Source organism: Callithrix jacchus, chromosome 7 (assembly GCF_049354715.1).
Source record: "Callithrix jacchus isolate 240 chromosome 7, calJac240_pri, whole genome shotgun sequence".
Lineage (NCBI taxonomy): Eukaryota > Metazoa > Chordata > Mammalia > Primates > Cebidae > Callithrix > Callithrix jacchus.
This window is the reverse complement of record NC_133508.1, coordinates 147,867,073-147,885,082: the sequence shown is the minus strand read 5'-3', so window position 1 is coordinate 147,885,082 and position 18,010 is coordinate 147,867,073. Positions and strand designations below refer to the sequence as shown.

General features: G+C 43.0%; 1 protein-coding gene across 2 annotated transcripts in view; it reads right to left on the bottom strand.

Moving 5' to 3' along the window:
* Positions 1-10,849: 10,849 nt before the first annotated feature.
* Positions 10,850-18,010, bottom strand: part of AHCYL1 (adenosylhomocysteinase like 1) — a 41,190-nt gene continuing 34,029 nt past the window's right edge. For both annotated transcript variants that reach the window (XM_009001852.4, XM_002751188.4), the window contains exons 10-17: positions 17,263-17,351; positions 16,829-16,899; positions 16,358-16,452; positions 16,176-16,274; positions 15,694-15,762; positions 14,951-15,029; positions 13,705-13,825; positions 10,850-12,920 (exon numbers count right to left, since the gene is read on the bottom strand). In XM_009001852.4, the coding sequence (XP_009000100.1) occupies positions 12,914-12,920; positions 13,705-13,825; positions 14,951-15,029; positions 15,694-15,762; positions 16,176-16,274; positions 16,358-16,452; positions 16,829-16,899; positions 17,263-17,351 (630 nt within the window). In that variant the 3' untranslated portion in view covers positions 10,850-12,913. The remainder of the gene's footprint in view (positions 12,921-13,704; positions 13,826-14,950; positions 15,030-15,693; positions 15,763-16,175; positions 16,275-16,357; positions 16,453-16,828; positions 16,900-17,262; positions 17,352-18,010) is intronic.

Genomic DNA, 18,010 nt, shown 5'->3' with positions numbered 1-18,010 from the left:
AGGTGAGAGAATCGCTTGAGCCCTGGAGTTCCAGGCTACAGTGAGCTAGATCCTGCCATTGCACTCCAGCCTGAGCCAAAGGGAAAGACCCTGTCTCTAAAAACAAAATCTTAAAAAAAGATTAAGGCAAAGTACTATGTAATATGCTGTGTCTTCATCTATTTTATAAACACCTGGGAAATTCTCAATTTCAAAACACAAGGATTTCAGAGAAAGAATTGCAGACCTGTATTTTATTATCCTTTGTTGGCCAGAGACAACCAGAGCACATGAGAAAATGCGCCATCTGGTGGTTGTAATGAAGAACCACTCCACAAGACAGCCAGATGAGGGAGAAAGGCCACCACCCAGAATAATTCCTTCTAGAGGACCTTTTAAAATGTCTTCAAGTGCTGCTTGTGTAGACAGAAGAGATGTTACTTTAGCTTAATAAATTAATATTATTAAAGAAAAAAAACCATTACTTAAGCTTTTTAAAGTTCAGCTTATAGGCTAAGCACTGTAGCTCACACCTGTAGTCCCAGGATTTTAGGAAGCCAAGGTGGGTGGATAACCTGAGGTCAGGAGTTCAAGACCACCCTGGCCAACACAGTGAAACCCCATATCTACTAAAAATACAAAAATTAGCTAGGTATGGTGGCACGTGCCTGTAGTCCCAGCTACTCAGGAGGCTGAGGCGAGAGAATCACTTGAACCCAAGAGGCAGAGGTTGCAGTGAGCCTAGACCACACCATTGCACTCCAGCCTGGGTGACAAAGTGAGACTCTGTCTCAAAAAAAAAAGTTCCAATACTGTGTACTTATATGTTTCCAATACATAATATAACTTTCCGGCCAGGCACGGTGGCTCACGCCTATAATCCCAGCACTTTGGGAGGCCGAGGCGGGTGGATCACGAGGTCAAGAGATTGAGACCATCCTGGTCAACAAGGTGAACCCCGTCTCTGCTAAAAATACAAAAATTAGCTGGGCATGGTGGTGTGCGCCTGTAGTCCCAGCTACTCGGGAGGCTGAGGCAGGAGAATTGCTTGAACCCAGAAGGCGGAGGTTGCAGTGAGCCGAGATTGTGCCATTGCACTCCAGTCTGGGTAACAACAGCGAAACTCCGTCTCAAAAAAATATGTATATATATATATTTTTTTTTATATATTTATTTGTATATATAAAACTTTCCAATACTATACATAAAATTGGTTGCAACTTAAAATTATGTTTAAATTGATTATACAAGTACACATAATTATTTATTTATTTTTCTTTGAGACCAAGTCTCTCTCTGTTGCCCAAGCTGGAGGGCAGTGGCACAATCTTGGCTCAGCCTCTGCCTCCTGGGTTCAAGCAGTTTTCCTGCCTCAACCTCCTAAGTAGCTGGGATTACAGGCATGAGCCCTCATGCTCGGCTAATTTTTGAATTTTTAGTAGAGATGGTTTTTACCATGTTGGCCACGCTGGTCTTGAACTCCTGACCTCAGGTGATCCTCCTGGCCTCGGCCTCCCAAAGTGCTGAGATTACAGGCATTAGCCACCGTGCCCGACTCAAGTACATATTCTAGAATGCAATAACAATTACCTTCCCAAGCGCTATCTGAGTTGCTTTGTCAGTCTGCTGTCATTTCCTGATCCCAAAGGGAATCCTGGCCAGGATGCGGGTGAATTTAGCATCTGCAACCAGACTGGAAAATGCTTTGTTTGATATCCTTCCTTTTCTAATACTTTCATTCTCTGTTACTGCTCTCACACAGAGATCCCTCTTCTTACCTAACAGAATGCAAATTAAATGCTTTCTGATACCTCTTTCCCTTTCTGCCTAACACAACCTTTATACCTGGGATCAGCAAACTTTCTGCAAAGGGCCAGATAGTTAGCATTTTGAGTTTTGCAGGCCATTTGTTTGCACCTATTCAACTACCACTGTGGCATGAAAATAGCCATAGACATTTCATGAATGAATGACTGTGGCTATAATCAAAATTTTAAACATGAAATAATCAGTCTAACAAAAAAGTAGCAAGTATATATAATTTTTTCCTGACCCATCTGAAAGCGAATTGCTGACTTGATGACCCATCACTCCTGATACTTCAGTGTCACTCCATTTATGGACACTAAAATTTGAATCTTAGATCATTTTCACGTGTCACAGAATATTAGTGATTTTTTTTCCAACTGTTTAAAAATGAAAAAACCATTCCTAGCTTGGGGACTACACACACAAGCAGTAGACCAGGTTGGCTTGTGGGAGAGCTATAGTTTTGCCAACCATTGCTCTAATTGAGTATTTCATCATCAGTTAGCAGAGAAGTACTGATGTTAATTCTGCTTTCACATTTTTTTTTTTTTTGAGATGGAATCTCACTCTGTTGCCCAGGCTGGAGTGCAGTGGCATAATCTTGGCACACTGCAACCTCCGCCACCCGGGTTCAAGCGATTCTCCTGCCTTAGCCTCCTGAGTAGCTGGGATTACAGGTGCCTGCCACTGTGCCTGGCTAATTTTTGTTTTAGTAGAGACAGAATTTCACCAACTTGGCCAGGCTGGTCTTGAACTCCTGACCTCGTGATCTACCTGCCTCAGCCTCCCAAAGTGCTGGGATTACAGGTGTGAGCCACCGTGCCCAGCCTACATTCTTTCAAAACGTACAGATTTCTCTAGCAATGTCCTGAATTCAGGAGCAATTTGGCAGGGAAGCCTTTGTTCAGTATCCATAACCAAAGAACACTTTGGAGTAGTTCCTCTCAACCCCACTCATCACTTTTACTTTTTCTTTTTTATTTGAGACAGGGTCTCAACCTTCCACTCAGGGTGGTATGCAGTGGCATGATCAGGGTTACACTGCAGCCTTGACTTCCCGGGCTCAAGCAATCTTCCCACCTCAGCCCTCAAAGTAGTCGGGACTACAGGTGTGCAGCTCCATACCCGACTAATTTTTTAAATGAGTCTCAGTATGTTGCCCAGGCTGGTCTCAAACCCCTGAGCTCAACAGTCCTCCCACCCTGGCCTCACAAAGTACTGGGATTACAGGAGAAAGCCACTGTACTAGCCTCCGCTTTCTTGTTGAACTGTCTGGTCTGTATATTACTTTAGTTGTGCTGTATTCTCAGTGAAATACTTTTTTGCATAGACATATAAAACACCATTTTTCTGTTGGTTTTGTTTTATTTTCCTTTACTAATCCAAAAGCCTTTACCTTTATTATTTGGTCTAAGATGTCCCTAAATAGAGCACAGTTGAGTTTTTAAATTTTCTTAATTGATCAGGCCAGCCTGACTTTTTTGTCTTCAAATTCTCATTGAACAAAATTTTAACTTTGAAATAATCAAACTAACAAAAAAGTAGCAAGTATATTACAAACAGTTTTTTCCTGACCCACCTGAAAGGGAGTTGTTGATGACTCATCACTCCTAATACTTTCGTGTTTATTTTCTACAAAAAAGCTTTCTATATAACCAACTTAGCCATTCACATTTGGAAATTGACAAATATATCTCATCCTCTGAGCCCTTTCAAGTTTTTTTTTCCCCTTTCAAATTTTATTGGTTGCCCCAATAAGATCCTTTATATCTTTATATAACAAAATGAACAAGTTCAGGATAGCATTTAGTTTTTTTTTGTTGTTTTTTTGAGATGGAGTCTCCCTTTGTGGTCGCCCAGGCTGCAGTGGTGTGATCTTGGCTCACTGCAGCCTCTGCCTCCCTGATTCAAGTGACTCTCCTGCCTCAGCCTCCTGAGTGGCTGGGATTACAGACGCCCGCCACTGCATCCAGCTCATTTTTGTATTTTTAGTAGAGATGGGGTTTCACTATGTTGGCCAGGCTGGTCTCAAACTCCTGGCCTCATGGTCCACTGGCCTCAGCCTCCCAAAGTGCTGGGATTACAGGTGTGAACCACTGCACCCGGCCTAGGTATATTAGTCTCCTGCAGTTATTTAGTCATTCTTTGACTTTGATACTTTAGAAGATTAGTTCTGTTGTAAAATGCCCTTCAATATGGATTTGTCTTAGAAGGGAAGCTGTGCTCCTCTCAATGCAACCTATCAAGTGGTTTGAAGATCTAGATTTGTCCCACTATCGATGCTCATTTCTTTCTATTGATTAAGGTGGTCTGCCAGACTTCTTCACTGTGAAGCTACTCTTTTCCCCATTATTGTATTTAAGAAATACTTTATGGAAGGCTACTTTGAAAGTATACACAGGCTGAGCGCGGTGGCTCATGCCTGTAATCCCAGCACTTTGAGAGGCTGAGGCAGGTAGATTACAAGGTCAGGAGTTTAATACCAGTGCGGCCAACATGATGAAAACCTGTCTCTACTAAAAATACAAAAATTAGCTGGGTGTGGTGGCAGGAGCATGTGATCCCAGCTACTCGGGAGACTGAGGAAAAGAATCACTTGGACCTGGGAGGCAGAGGTTGCAGTGAGGCAAGATCATGCCATTGCATTCCAGCCTGGGCAACAGAGCCAGACTCCATCTCAAAAAAGAAAAAGAAAAAAGAAAAACAGAAAGTATATACATATACCATTCTTCATTAAACTTCTATTTACTTATTCATTTCTATTAGCAAAGAGTCATAGTTTTTTATTTTGCTCAATGAGTGACTCAGATTTACCCCCATGTAAATCCCTTAAAGCTGGCTTATGTATCCTTTCTTAAGTCCTTCCTTGCTTTCTGGCTTATCTTGTACATTTTTTGCTCCACCATGGAATCAGTTATTTCTCCAACGAGTCCTGGCTCCTTTCAGTGGAGAATGTAGTGCCTAGACCTGTCCCCTCTGGAGGTTAGGTGGATGCACCGGGGGAAGACAGGAACCGCTGCTCCAAGGCTTGCTTAGTAGACAGAGCGAGGGAGTGTTTGTACACACACACGTACATTGACATCTGTATTTCTTTATCTAGGTTGTAATTTATGAGTTCACACCAACATCTCCTGTTCAAACCCAACAGCAGAGTTCATTCTAGTGTTTTCCCTTTCCAATGTGTAACACCTTCCTCGAAAATGAGAAAGCTGGCTTCCATTACCCTGCGTGTTGTCACTTACAGTGATCAAATCCCTTATCCCTAACCAATCCACCATTGCCATTCATCCCCTGCATGGATGCATTTCCCATCTCACTTAGGATCTGACTCCTCGTACCAAACTACACGCCCAGTTCCAATAGGGATACCACCCACACTTACAGGATGCAAATCCACAAGGATCCCTAGCTTGCTCTGCCTTACCTAATGGCCGAATTGTGGCTAAAGGAAAAAGGGGAAGGAGAAGTCTGAATCTTGTTGGAATTTTACATAAACATCACAAAGGAAGAGATCTTCTGATTTAAACTCATGTATCCCAAGTATCCAAAACAGACTTTGGCACATACTAGGTACTCACTAAAAAAAAAAACAAGGTCGGGCACAGTGGCTCAAGCCTGTAATCCCAGCACTTTGGGAAGCCGAGGCAGGTGGATCACGAGGTCAAGAGATTGAGACCATCCTGGTGGACATGGTGAAACCCCGTATCTACTAAAAATGCAACAAATTAGTTGGGCATGGTGGCGCGTGCCTGTAATCCCAGCTACTTGGGAGGCTGAGGCAGAATTGCCTAAACCCAGGAGGCAGAGGTTGCGGTGCCATTGCACTCCAGCCTGGTTTACAAGAGCGAAACTCTGTCTCAAAAAAAAAACAAAACAAAACTGTAGAAACAATTTTTATAAAATTTTAAGGTCAACATTCGTTTACATTCTTTTATTTAGAGACAGGGTCCTGCTCTGTTGCCCAGACCCGAATGCAGTGCTGTGATCATGGCTCACTACAACCTGGAGCTCCTGGGCTCAAGTGATCCTCCTGGCTCAGGCTACTGAGGAGCTAGGACTGCAGGTATGCACCACCATGCCTAATTGTTTTTTTTTAAACGTTTTTTTAGAGATGGGATCTCACTTTGTTGCCCAGGCTAGTCCAGAACTCCTGGTCTCAAGTGATCCTCCTTTCCCAGCCTCCCACAGTGCTGGAATTACAGGCACAAGCCACCATGCCTGACCCATTAAAATTCATTATATTTAAATATTTAACTTCAAGGTATTCTCCCACCATTACAGACAACTTTTTTCAAACTAGAAAGTTATCAAATAGATTAGCGAGACAGTAAAGGTAACATCTGGGCAATATGGAGTTTATTTTAAATTTGGATTTATGCAAATCATAAAGCCTTTCAGAATTAAAAACACTGACTTTACAAGACTGCATAAAACTAATTAACATTGTTTGGGACCAATCTGATACAAGAAAATAGAAAAGATATTACTTTTATTTATTTATTTTTTGAGATGGAGTTTTGCTCTTGTCGCCCCAGACTGGAGGGTGATGGTGTGATCTTGGCTCACTGCAACCTCTACCTCTCAGGTTCAAGTGATTCTCCTACCTCAGCCTCCCAAGTAGCTGGGATTACAGGTGCGTGCCGCCATACTCAGCTAATTTTTGTATTATTAGCAGAGATGGGGTTTTACCATATTGTCTAGCGTAGTCTCGAACTCCTTACCTTAGGTCATCCATCCACCTCAGCCTCCCAAAGTGCTAAAATTACAGGTGTGAGCCACCACGCCCAGCCAAAGATATTACTTTTTTTTTTTTTTAAAGATGGGGTTTCACCATGTTGGTCAGGCTGGTCTTGAACTCCCGACTTCAGGTGATCCACCTGCCTTGGCCTCCAAAGTGCATGGATCCCAGGCGTGTGCCACCACGCCAGGCCATAAGATATTACTTTTTTAACAACATGCTTGATACTGCTATGGTTTGAACGTCTGTGCCCCCTCCAAAATTCATGTAGAAATTTAACCTCCAATGAAACAGTATCAAGAGGTGGGGCCTTTATGAGGTAATCAGGCAGTGAGGGCTCTGTCCTCATCAGTGTGAGTAGTGTCTTATAAAAGGGCAGGAGGGAACTAGCTAAGGTTTTGTTTTTGTTTGTTTTTTTGAAAAGTAGTCTCACTCTGTCACCCAGGCTGGAGTGCAGTGGCACCATCTAAGCTCACTGCAAGTCCACCTCCCGGGTTCAAGCGATTCTCCTGCCTCAGTCTCCCAAGTAGCTGGGATTACAGGCACGCACCACCATGTGCCTATAATCATGGAATTACAAAGTGCTGGAATTACAGGCATGAGGCACCTCCAAAAGTGCTGGAATTACAGGTGTGAGCCACTGCGCCTGGCCCTAGCTAGGGCTTTTTGTCCTCTCTCTCTTCCACCATGTTGAGAACACAGTGCTCATCCCCTCCACACCCTGCAGAGGGTGCAGCAACAAGGCACCATCTTGAAAGCAAAGACTGGGCCCTCCCCAGACACTGAACCTGCTGGCACCTGGAGAGCTGTGGGCAATACATTTATGTTGTTTACAAATTACCCAGTCTAAGGTGTTTTGTTATAGCAGCAGGAACCAGGACAGAAATTGGTACTGGGAGTGGGGGCATTGTTATTAACAAATACTTTAAAAAGTGGAAGTGGCTTTGGAATTGGATAATGGGTAGAGTCTGGATGGTAAAGGGCTACTCTGTTAAGCGCTCAGAAGAAGAGAGCTGTGTTAAGTCCTTTACGGTTACTTCAGCCGTCATCATCAGAATGCTTGTAGACACATGGACGTAAAGGCAATTGTGATAAGGTCTCAGACAGAAGGAACAAGGTATCAGAAACTGGAGGAAAGTTCATCCTAGTTATAAAGTGGCAAAGAACTTGGCTAAATTGTATCTGTGTCCTGCTGCTTTGTGGAAGGCAAAACTTGCAAACAATGAACTAGAATATTTGGGGGAAGAACTCTATAAGCAGTGTGGAGGATGCAGTGTAACTTCTCTTGACTCCTTATAATAAAATGTGAGAAGAAGTCAATGAATTTTATTATAACAGCAAAATTTTTAATAAAAAGGAGAGCAGAACTTTCAGATGTGAAAAATTCTCAGCCTGGCCAGATTGCAAAGAATAAAAGGCATGTTTGGGAGAGACTAGCAAGGGTGTGGCCAAGTTATAAGAGTTAAAGAGGAAAGAAACACAAAAAGTGGCTCAACAAACACAGATTTACTTTGAAGAATAAACCTGAGAGGAGCTTCTGGCTGATTTCAGTCAGGAGTATTCTCTTTTTTTTTTTTTTAAGACGGGGTTTCACCATGTTGGTCAGGCAGGTCTTGAACTCCTGACCTCAGGTGATCCGCCCGCCTTGGTCTCCAAAGTGCTTGGATTACAGACGTGAGCCACTACGCTCAGCTAAGAGTAGTCTCTCTTATAGACCAAGAATATTTAAGAGTTTAGTAAGCAGGTAGCTTATTGCAGGCTCAGAATGTTTCTGTGAATGAAAGTTTATTGCAGGGTTAGAATGTCTCTGGTTGGGGAGGAGGCTATCTCGGGGTTGGCATGTTTCTGGTTGGAGGGGGGTTTAGTTTATCTTACGGTTGGAATGTTTCTGCTTAGCTGACATTAGTCATTAGGCTGATTTTTTGGACTGGATTTAGGTGGTTTTCTAATCAAGGGGAATTTAAAATGGTGGTGTTTGTTCAGGATGGCGATACCCCTGCTCTGGTGGAAGTGAATGTTTGAACTATGAATCTAAAGAAGTCGGTGAGACGATGAAGACAGACCCTGAAGGCATTTCGGACATTCAAGGCTGCCACTCCAAGTACCAGAGCCCTGAAGCAGCAGGTTTCAAAGGAGAAATCCAGGGTGCCTGGGGTGGGTGGGGGTCTTGGGGCTTGCTGTCCAGGGCTGCCTCAAGTTTCTGTTCCTCAAATTCTGGTGAGGCATCCCTTAATAACTGCCCCAGTTGTTGGTTCAAAAGTGGACCCCAAGCAATGTGAGCTGCTGTTCCAGAGGTCGCGAGCAATAAACCTTGGCAGTGTCCACGTGGCGCTAACCCTGCAGGTGCACAGAAAGCACAAGCTACGGAGGCACAGCTGCCTCTACGTAGATTTCAAAGGATGCCTTGGAGAGCTCTGAGTTTCAGGCAGAGAACTGCCACAGTAGCAGGGCTACTGCAGAGTCACCACCAGGGCAATGCCTAGTGGAGCTACGGGAACAAAGTGGCTTCAAGAACCTAGAACAAACTCCAGCCTGGGAGAGCTGCCACATGGGTTGCACCCAGCAAAGCTTTTGGGGCCCAAACCCCACCCCAGTGCATCCAGAAGGTAGAGCATGGGAGTCTGATTATTTTGAAGCGTGAGATTTAACACGTGTCCTGTTGGGTTTTAGATTTGATTGGGATCTGTTACTCCTTTTTTCTTTCCTATTTCTCCCTTTCAGAATAACAATGTTCCCTATGCCTATCCCACTATTGTATTTTGTAAGTACATAACTCATTCGATTTCACAGGTTCACAGCTGGAGAGCAGTTTGTCTCAGGATAAACTGTATCCTTTTTTGTGTGTGAGATGAAGTCTCCCTCTGTTGCCCAGGCTGGAGTGCAATGGCGCCATCTTGGCTTACTCAATTCAAACTCTGCCTCCGTTTCAAGCAATAATCTTGCCTCAGCCCCCTCTCCCCCAACCCCATCCCCCGCAGTAGCTGGGATTACAGGCGCCAGCCACCAGGTCCAGCTAATTTTTGTATTTTTAGTAGAGACAGGGTTTGGCCATGTTGGCCAGGCTGGTCTCAAACTCCTGACCTCAGGTGATCCTCCTGCTTCAGCCTCCCAAAGTGCTGGGATTACAGGTATGAGCCACTGTGCCCAGCCTTGAATGAACTGTATCTTGAGTTTCACCTGTATTTGATTTAGATGAGACTCTAGACTTCTGAGTTGGTAATGGAATGAGTTAAGACTTTATGGGGTTTTGGATATATTTTGCATATAGGGAGGACATAAATTTGGTGGGCCAAGGATGGAATGCTGTGATCTGAGAATCTTTCAAAATTCATCTGTTGAAGCTTAATTGCCAATGTGATAGTATCGAGAGGTAGGGCCTTTTTTAGGAGCTCTGTCCTCATGAATGGGGTGAATGTCCTTAAACAAGGACTAGAGGGAAATAGGTAGGCCCGTTTTGTTCTACCTTTTGCTATATGAGGATGCATAAGAGGCACCATCTTGGAGGTGGGGAACAGCCATCTTCATACAGCAAATCTGCCAACGACTTGACCTTGGACTTCCTGGCCTCCAGAACTGTGAGAATATCAATTTCTGTTCTTCATAAATTACTCAGTCTCAGGATTTTGTTGGAGCAACAGAAACTGACCAAGACAGATACTTTGTTACATCAGAAGACACAGGCCAGGCACTGCGGCTCACGCCTGTAATCCTAGCACTTTGGGAGGCAGAGGCAGGAGGATCACCTGAGCCCAGGAGTTTTGAGATCCGCCTGGACTACATGGTGAAACCCCATCTCTACCAAAAATACAAAAAAATTAGCTGAGACTGTGGTCTCAGCTACTCACGAGGTTGAGGTGGGAGGACTGCTTAAGCCTGGGAGGCAGAAGTTGCAGTGAGCTAAGATCAAGCCACTGCACTCCAACCTGGGTGACAGTGAGACCCTGTCTCAAAAAAAAAGAAGACACTGAGATCACTTCAGAAACGGATACAGGTGCCGGGGGAGGCTGAAGCTTACATAACTTTGGGGGCATTCTTTAGAAATGAGATTTTAGAAGGAACTATGCAAATGAGGAGCCCTGAGGCTTAAGCAGCAAATCTGCTTTCTGAAAGAGGTTAGGAGTGAAAGTACCCAGGCTGGGTGCTTGGCACAGAGCAGGAAAACAAAACTTCAGGTATTACTGAAGAATACTGTATCCAGCCTCTACAAATTAGGTCCTCAACAAATCTCTATTAAATGCTGCTGACCTATAACTTGTCATACCTTAGAAAACAGGTTCTAGTGAAGTTTTGGTGTTCAACAAAGAATGATACACAGACTGCCAATAAGGTCTTATCATTTTAATTGATTTTAATGATTATTGCTAATCTGCAAGGATTAATATTGCATTCATTAAAAATCATTCAATACAAAATGAACTCGTTCCTCCCAAGTTGCTCTCCACATGCTCCCTCTGATGCCAGACTGTTTTTTTTTTTTTTTTTACAGTGTCCTTTGTTACATGGCTTGACAGAGACAGAGCCCTTACCTATTATTCCTATGGACACAGTAATAGACATGGGATCAGGGGACAGGCCAGAGGGCAGGTTAATGTGGGTGCCTTCCCTCCAGCAGGGCCAACGTGATGGATAGGTTGTTGGCCAGGTTGCCTCCCCTAACAGATGTGGTGTTCTGACTGGCTGGTTAAGTGCCCGAGGAAAAAGGGCCTCAACTGTTAACATCTACAGAGAAGAAAGCATGGTTATACACTGGCAAGGAATGAGAAGGGACTGGGTGGGGGAAAATGGGAGAGAAAAGGGAAAGAAGTTTTGGCAAGACAATTGTCCCCTGCTAAGAAGGTGCAGGGTGAAAGCTTTCCTTTCTTTTATTTTCGTTTTTATATGTCTGACTCTCTGATCAATGGAAAAGTGAAAATTTCTAGTATCTAGCACTAATGTATGACCCAACTTTGAAGGATCACAAGCTAGAACAGGTTGAGGATTTAAAATCCTGGATAATTGTATACTTAAAGCTCACGAGCATACAGCTCATTTGACCATGCAGAGATGCTGGGCAGCAGGGTGCATGGCATGGAAATACATCTCCCTGATCTTTGAGAGAGCCTCTCTGGAGATTCTTTCAGAGCATAAGCCAGGATGGACTGATGACTTTCTCCACACATCAATTGCCCTTTGAGATCTCAGTTCATAAACTTTTTGTGGTATGTAGCAATCAAAAGTCATTATTACTTCTGTAAAACCACCATTATATAGGCTGTATAGTCCCAGACAAATTATATGAAGCTAGATTTTTCTCACCCTGGCCCAATTTATCATTCCTCCTCCTGCCCACACCTACCCCCCCTTAAATATTTCAGGTTGCAGAAGCACAGCTGACCAGAAATTTGCTCTTAAAGATAAATGCTAAAGATAGAAGTCAGTGCTTTATACTGAGTAATGGCTCAAGAAATTCGCCTTCAGCACAGCTGTATGGGACAGAGCTGACAGAATTTGCTGTTATGGCTCCAGTTCACTGATGCTATAAACTATGGGTTAGAAACACAGGGCCATAACAGGGTTTGAGACTAGCATTTCTCTAGACTCAGCATCCTTAGCTCCAAGGGTTTAAAATTTAGAGAAATTGGTAACGACTAACCACTCAAGCAGTTCCTCAGCATTAACACTAAAAATTTTCCTTAATTTTTCTTTTTGGACAATAGAAATAAATCCTAGAGGACAAAATTCAATTCAACTCAATAGAGTACAGTCTAGTTAAAAACTAGAAAAATGAGAAAGTCTGGTGGGAGTAGAGGAAAGGTGTACTATACATCCAAGTGGGCTTCCTGGTCTTAACAAGCAATGCTCATTATACACATCTCTGAACCAGACATACCACCTTTACACAGGAAACAGGGCTTGGAACTTCTAAGGGAAATTAACATGCACCACCTACATCTAACCTACCTGCCTGGTAGATACCATCCCTACTTCTCTGAAGAAGTGAAAGAGCCCTGATTTCAGCAGCTAAGAAATGGGCTCTTTTAAGGCGATTTAGACATTGCAGATTGTTCCACAGAGAAGGTACCTTAGCATTTCCTGTTAATAAGGTACCTAATTAAGACTAAAGTCCCCAGAAATGGTAAAGAAAGAATCACCTTTCTGGGCTGGGAGAGTAAAATCCTTCTTTAGTGACTGGGATGAGGAACCCTGAACTTCCATTTCATCTAAAGAGCTATGAAGCAAGTTCCTTTGGGGTCTGCAGAACTTAGATAAGGAGATGAAAAAACAAGAATGAAATTACAGGAAAAACGATCAAGAGGAAAGGAGTAAGAAGAAAATAAAAGTTATCTTAAAAAATATTTCTTTTAGAGTGTGTGGTTCACGTGGACTGGTCCTTGGTAATATGGTCCATTAATATCTGTAAAGAGAGAGAGTGATTGGTTAACACTTACGTTTTCCATATGAGAGCTCCAAGACGACAATTGGAAACCGAGCACCTTCTCCAACGCCCCTCCCCAGCCGGTGTGGGATCCCTGCAGTCATTTCCCAGGACACCATTATTCCTTGTTCTTATACAGCGTCTCTGACAATGCCACTTCTGGTATTACCACCTGCTCCCAAGAGTCAGTGTTTTTCAACTCTGACTAAACATTATAATAATCTGGGGAGGTGTTACAAAATAACGTTTTGTAAATTTGGTCCCATCAGAATCTCTTGGGGTGAAGCCCAGGTTCCAAAATTTCAAAAAATCCCCTAACTCCCTTACATTCATCACAATCTCTGTCTACCTTGTTAACTAGAACAGTTGGGTTTTTTTTTTGAGACAGAGCCTCACTCTATCACCCAGGCTGGAGTGCAGTGGTGTGATCCTGGCTCACTCTGCCTCCCAGGTTCAAGCAATTCTCGTGCCACAGCCTCCTGAGTAGCTATGACTACAGGCGCATGCCCCTACACTCAGCTAAGAGATAGGGTTTTGCGACATTGGCCAGGCTGGTCTTGAACTCCTGACCTCAAGTGATCCATGCGCCTAGGCCTCTGAAAGTGCTGGGATTATAGGCGTGAGCCATCATACCTGGCCTGGAACAGATTTCTTGTACTCTTCAAAATCAGGTACAACATTTGATCTTTATGTCAGAAAGAGGCTAGCCTGCTTGGTTTAATACTGGGAAAAAGAGCTTTTCACTTGCTTCTCCTCAGGTTACCTGTAATAATTAGGTTTGAATGGCCCGTTTTTGTTGAGTCCCAGATACTTTGCTTGGTCATCTGTCAGCTCTGTAAGGTGGGCATCAAATGATGGCAGGTGCAAGCTGGCAACATATTCATCTAGGAAGAGCAAAGTGGCAGGAGAGCAGACTCCTTTTCAATATGCCTCTCAGGTTATAACTTCCCACTACTTTCATTTGAAGCTTTTTTAAGAAAGCAGACAAGGGGTGGAATAACTGAAAGAATTCACAACTTGAAATACTTGCTTAACCAAAAAAAAACCTCAAAGCTGCCTTTCTTGGCAGGGCGCTTCTCTCAGCACATCTCAAGTGTGTTCAGAAAACCACTTACCAGTAATAAAAGGGGGTGGCTTTTACCTCTCTACCGAACTCTGGCAAAGCTGGGGGCTTCCCTGCAGTGGCCAACATGTCACGTGCTACTCCTATTTTCTTGTGACAACTTCCTTAACTAGATTAAATTACAGTCAAATTATGAATCAAAGTGGACACCAGTAAGCTAGAAAGAGCCTGTGTCATTAACACTCATTTAGGATAAGAGCCACCGATCTCAGGATCAAATCTTAGGATCAGGGATTTCTAAGGTAGTTGACACAAAATTATTACTTTTCCACAGATAAGCTTCCCTTTTATAATTATATATTTAAAAAGAAGTCTGAAGTAAGCTATTGGAGGAGAAGAGAGCAAGAAGTATCTTACTGTTAAGAAGTCAGGGATTTGGGCTGGCCAAGGAGATATGGCAGATGGGTACCAACATGCAGAAAGGTAACGGACTAGAGACTATGTATTATGTTGATATATACATGAACACAGCACGAGCTGCTTACATGAGATTGGATAGTCTGCATATCCTCACAGAAAATGGACAACAAAACCTGTGTTTGTTTCTCTCATTTTGGTCCAAGGCTGTATATACTCAGCTGCACTGGGAAGTTCACTGAACTTCATAAGGCTACTTAGAATAAGAACATCTATCCTAAACCATTGTGTTACGCATGGTTACTCATTAGCTGTGATTCTCGTACAATTCTACAATGTATGTAGTATTATTCTCATTTTACCAATCAAGAAACTGAGGCTCATGGAGACTAGAACTTTTCCTGAGGTCAAACAACCAGTAAGCACAAGAACAGGAACTGGAACTCACTCTAAATCCAGTACCTTTCCTAGCAGTAGCTTTACCAAACGATGCAGCTGTCTGCACAGGTTTCCACTGCTTTTCACTCACCCATTTTCTTAGGAAGTAAGTACACATCCTGTTTGTATCGTCCTTCAGGTGCATTATAGAGTTCTATCAGTGCCAGAGCCTAAGGTGGGAAAAGGAGGCCAGAAAACACAAAAAATATTTCTTAAGCACATACAAATAAAACCAGGTTTAACGGCATCTGGGTAAGTACTGCAGTGATCTACCACAGCGACAGTATCTCGGACTTTGCCTATACTAAAGGCCAGCACACATTATCAGAGGATGTGTTGTTTTTGTTTAGTTCCTGACAAAAGAACGAATCAAATAAAACTAAGCTGGAACATTATATTCTCAACTAAAACAGCCAATTCAACAAACATTGACTAGTGACTCTTTTCTTTTTCCTTTTTTTTTTTTTTTTTTGGAGACAGTCTCGCTCTGTTGCCCATGCTGGAGTGCAGTGGTATGATCTCGGCTCACTATAACCTCCGCCTTCCGGATTCAAGCGGTTCTCCTGCCTCACCCTCCCGAATATCTGGGACTACAGGTGCGTGCCAGCATGCCCAGCTAATTTTTCTATTTTTAGTAGAGATGGGGTTTCACTATGTTAGCCAGGACAGGTGACTCTTCTGTACTTAAGAATGCCTAAGTCTCAACAATTTATTAAACTCATTAAAAAAGAATAGGTTGATGAGAACATTGTACAGTACACCCTCACTGGAACTCTGATCTATGCCCAGTTCTACAAATCGCAGTGCAGCAGAAGCAGGCATTTTGCCACATACCTGTGTTGTGGCTGTGATGGACAGAACAAAGGTGGGAACTGTGGAGCAGCTCAAATTGAGAAGACGACCCTGGAAAGGTAAGAGAGAGCCCCCTGGGATGAGCTCTGTCTCAGATTCCAATGATACAAGTCAAGCCAAAGTGGGAGAGGACTTTATACCCCTCTAGACTCAGTTGGAAGAGGAAGAATTACAGTTCCAGATCAGGAGTCTAGACTTTTTCCTATTTTCTGCAAATCCATCTGAGTCTGAAAGGTTAAAGAATCAGCTGTGGTTAGGAAATAGTGTTACTTAGTAAAGAGTAGGTTTTTTTTTTTTTTTAAGTGGTTTTATTTTGGAGACCAGACAATTTGTGAAAAATATATCTCTCTCCAAAGATAAAATTCAGGGAAACATAGGCTCAATATTTCTTTCCCTCCTCTCTCTCCTCATGGATCTAACTTCTCTGCTTGTGCTGCTCTGCCAGAGTCCTTCTCTGCGTGTACCTCTGCCAGGAGGACAACTCGTTTGCCATCTGGCCAGATGACATGGTCCACCTGAGAACGTACTCGCTCCCACGTCAGCTCCGGAGTGCGGAGGCTGGTCTGAAAGGAAGAAAGCGTAGTTGACTACGGTTATTAGTGAAAGGTAGGGGAGAAATGCCTAGCAACACACGAGAGAACCTTACCACATCGATTTCCGTGTTGGAGTGGCCCATATTGCATACAATACAACTGTTTTTCATGCGATCCAAGTGCTCCCGTGTCACTACATTCTTATTTCCTAAAAGTAAAGATGGGTGGCTAAGGAAAGAGATGCCGGGCAACAAAGGTACCGGCTGGCTTTCAGGCAGAACACAGGAGACAGGAGGTTTGCTGGCATTAAAGAACATGTACACATTCTGAGAGAAGAGGTGCATAACCACTTCCTTAGGCTACCTGGTCTTAAGATGAAACAGTACACAAAGTCACCACGGAAAAAGGTTTTTCACTCTGGAAAATGGTTTTTACACTGGAAAATATGTTAAGGTTCTGATAGCTTATTCTGGTTCTGCGATCTATATACTGAACAGAGGTCTCAGCTCCTCTGTATACAAGTCAGTCAGACTACTTTCAAGATTCAGCCTCTGAATAAACACTCCTCTATGCAGGTTATTTACCTGTACAAGTTATTACGACATCGACTTGCCGGATGACTTCATTTAGCTTTACCACCCTGAACCCATCCATGCTGGAGGAAAAGAAAACACCATGAGTAAAGCAAGAAGGCAGTGGGAGGGAAGATGGTCATGAAATGAGACGGCAAGATCCCCTTCTAAAGTTGGATCCAGTGCCACCTCACAGGAATGGCGAGTGATACGCTGTGCTCAACTATATACACTGGCCTCTTCAGAGTCCCCGAGACTCCATCCAGGAAGGAAAAATGCCAAGAGGCTCTAAGAAAGCCCCAGGGTTAGAGTGAGAAGAACACAGCAATCCTAGCCTTCTCTTCTAAGTGATTTCTGCAAAAATGATTAATATAGTCAATTATGAATTCTCAGAAACATAAAGTACCTGGAGTGAATCTAACAGTATTATCACTCCATTCTCTTACCAGGCCTGCAGAGCACAGATGGGGTCGATTTCAGTAATGTAGACAATTGCTCCAAGAGCTTTGAGAGCAGCACAGCAGCCCTTACCTACCTGCAGAACAAAAGAAAGTTCAAGTCATTGGGTTCATTAAGTCATGGATATTTAGGGTAGGTAGGTTCTTTGTGAGACAGGAATTAACCTTCATGAAAGAACCCATCATCTGGTGAGCATCTGCACAGACACTTCAATCCCAAGCAGAACAGAAACAGACCCAGATTACGCTGTGAACCTGTCAGAGAGGTAATTTAGCAGACATCTCGTAGGAAGGACTGGGGCTTCGCATAGCAGTTTTCATTGGGGAAACAAGACTAACAAAAACAACTTACTCTAAGCAACCTAACTTCTTGTTCTCTTACTTGAGATGAGTCTACTTAAGGATAGCCTAGTAGCTCAGGAACTTCCGTGGGTCATTGCTGAAGACAACAAAATATGTGACCTATTCCAGTTTGGAGATACACAATTAAATGCCACCTCAGATTCCACCCTTAATTCTACTGCAAGTCACTTGTGGAGCTAAAATGCTACATATTCCCTTAAGTCTCATTAAAGATTATTGTTATATAATTGGGGAAAATTATACTGTTATCTATTTCACAAGACAAAATGGTAAAATCTGAACACTCTTCATTTTGTATGTTTCTATTCATAAATCTGAATAAAAGACTTTGCTATTGTTTGAGATACATTATCTAAAAAAATTTAAACCTTGC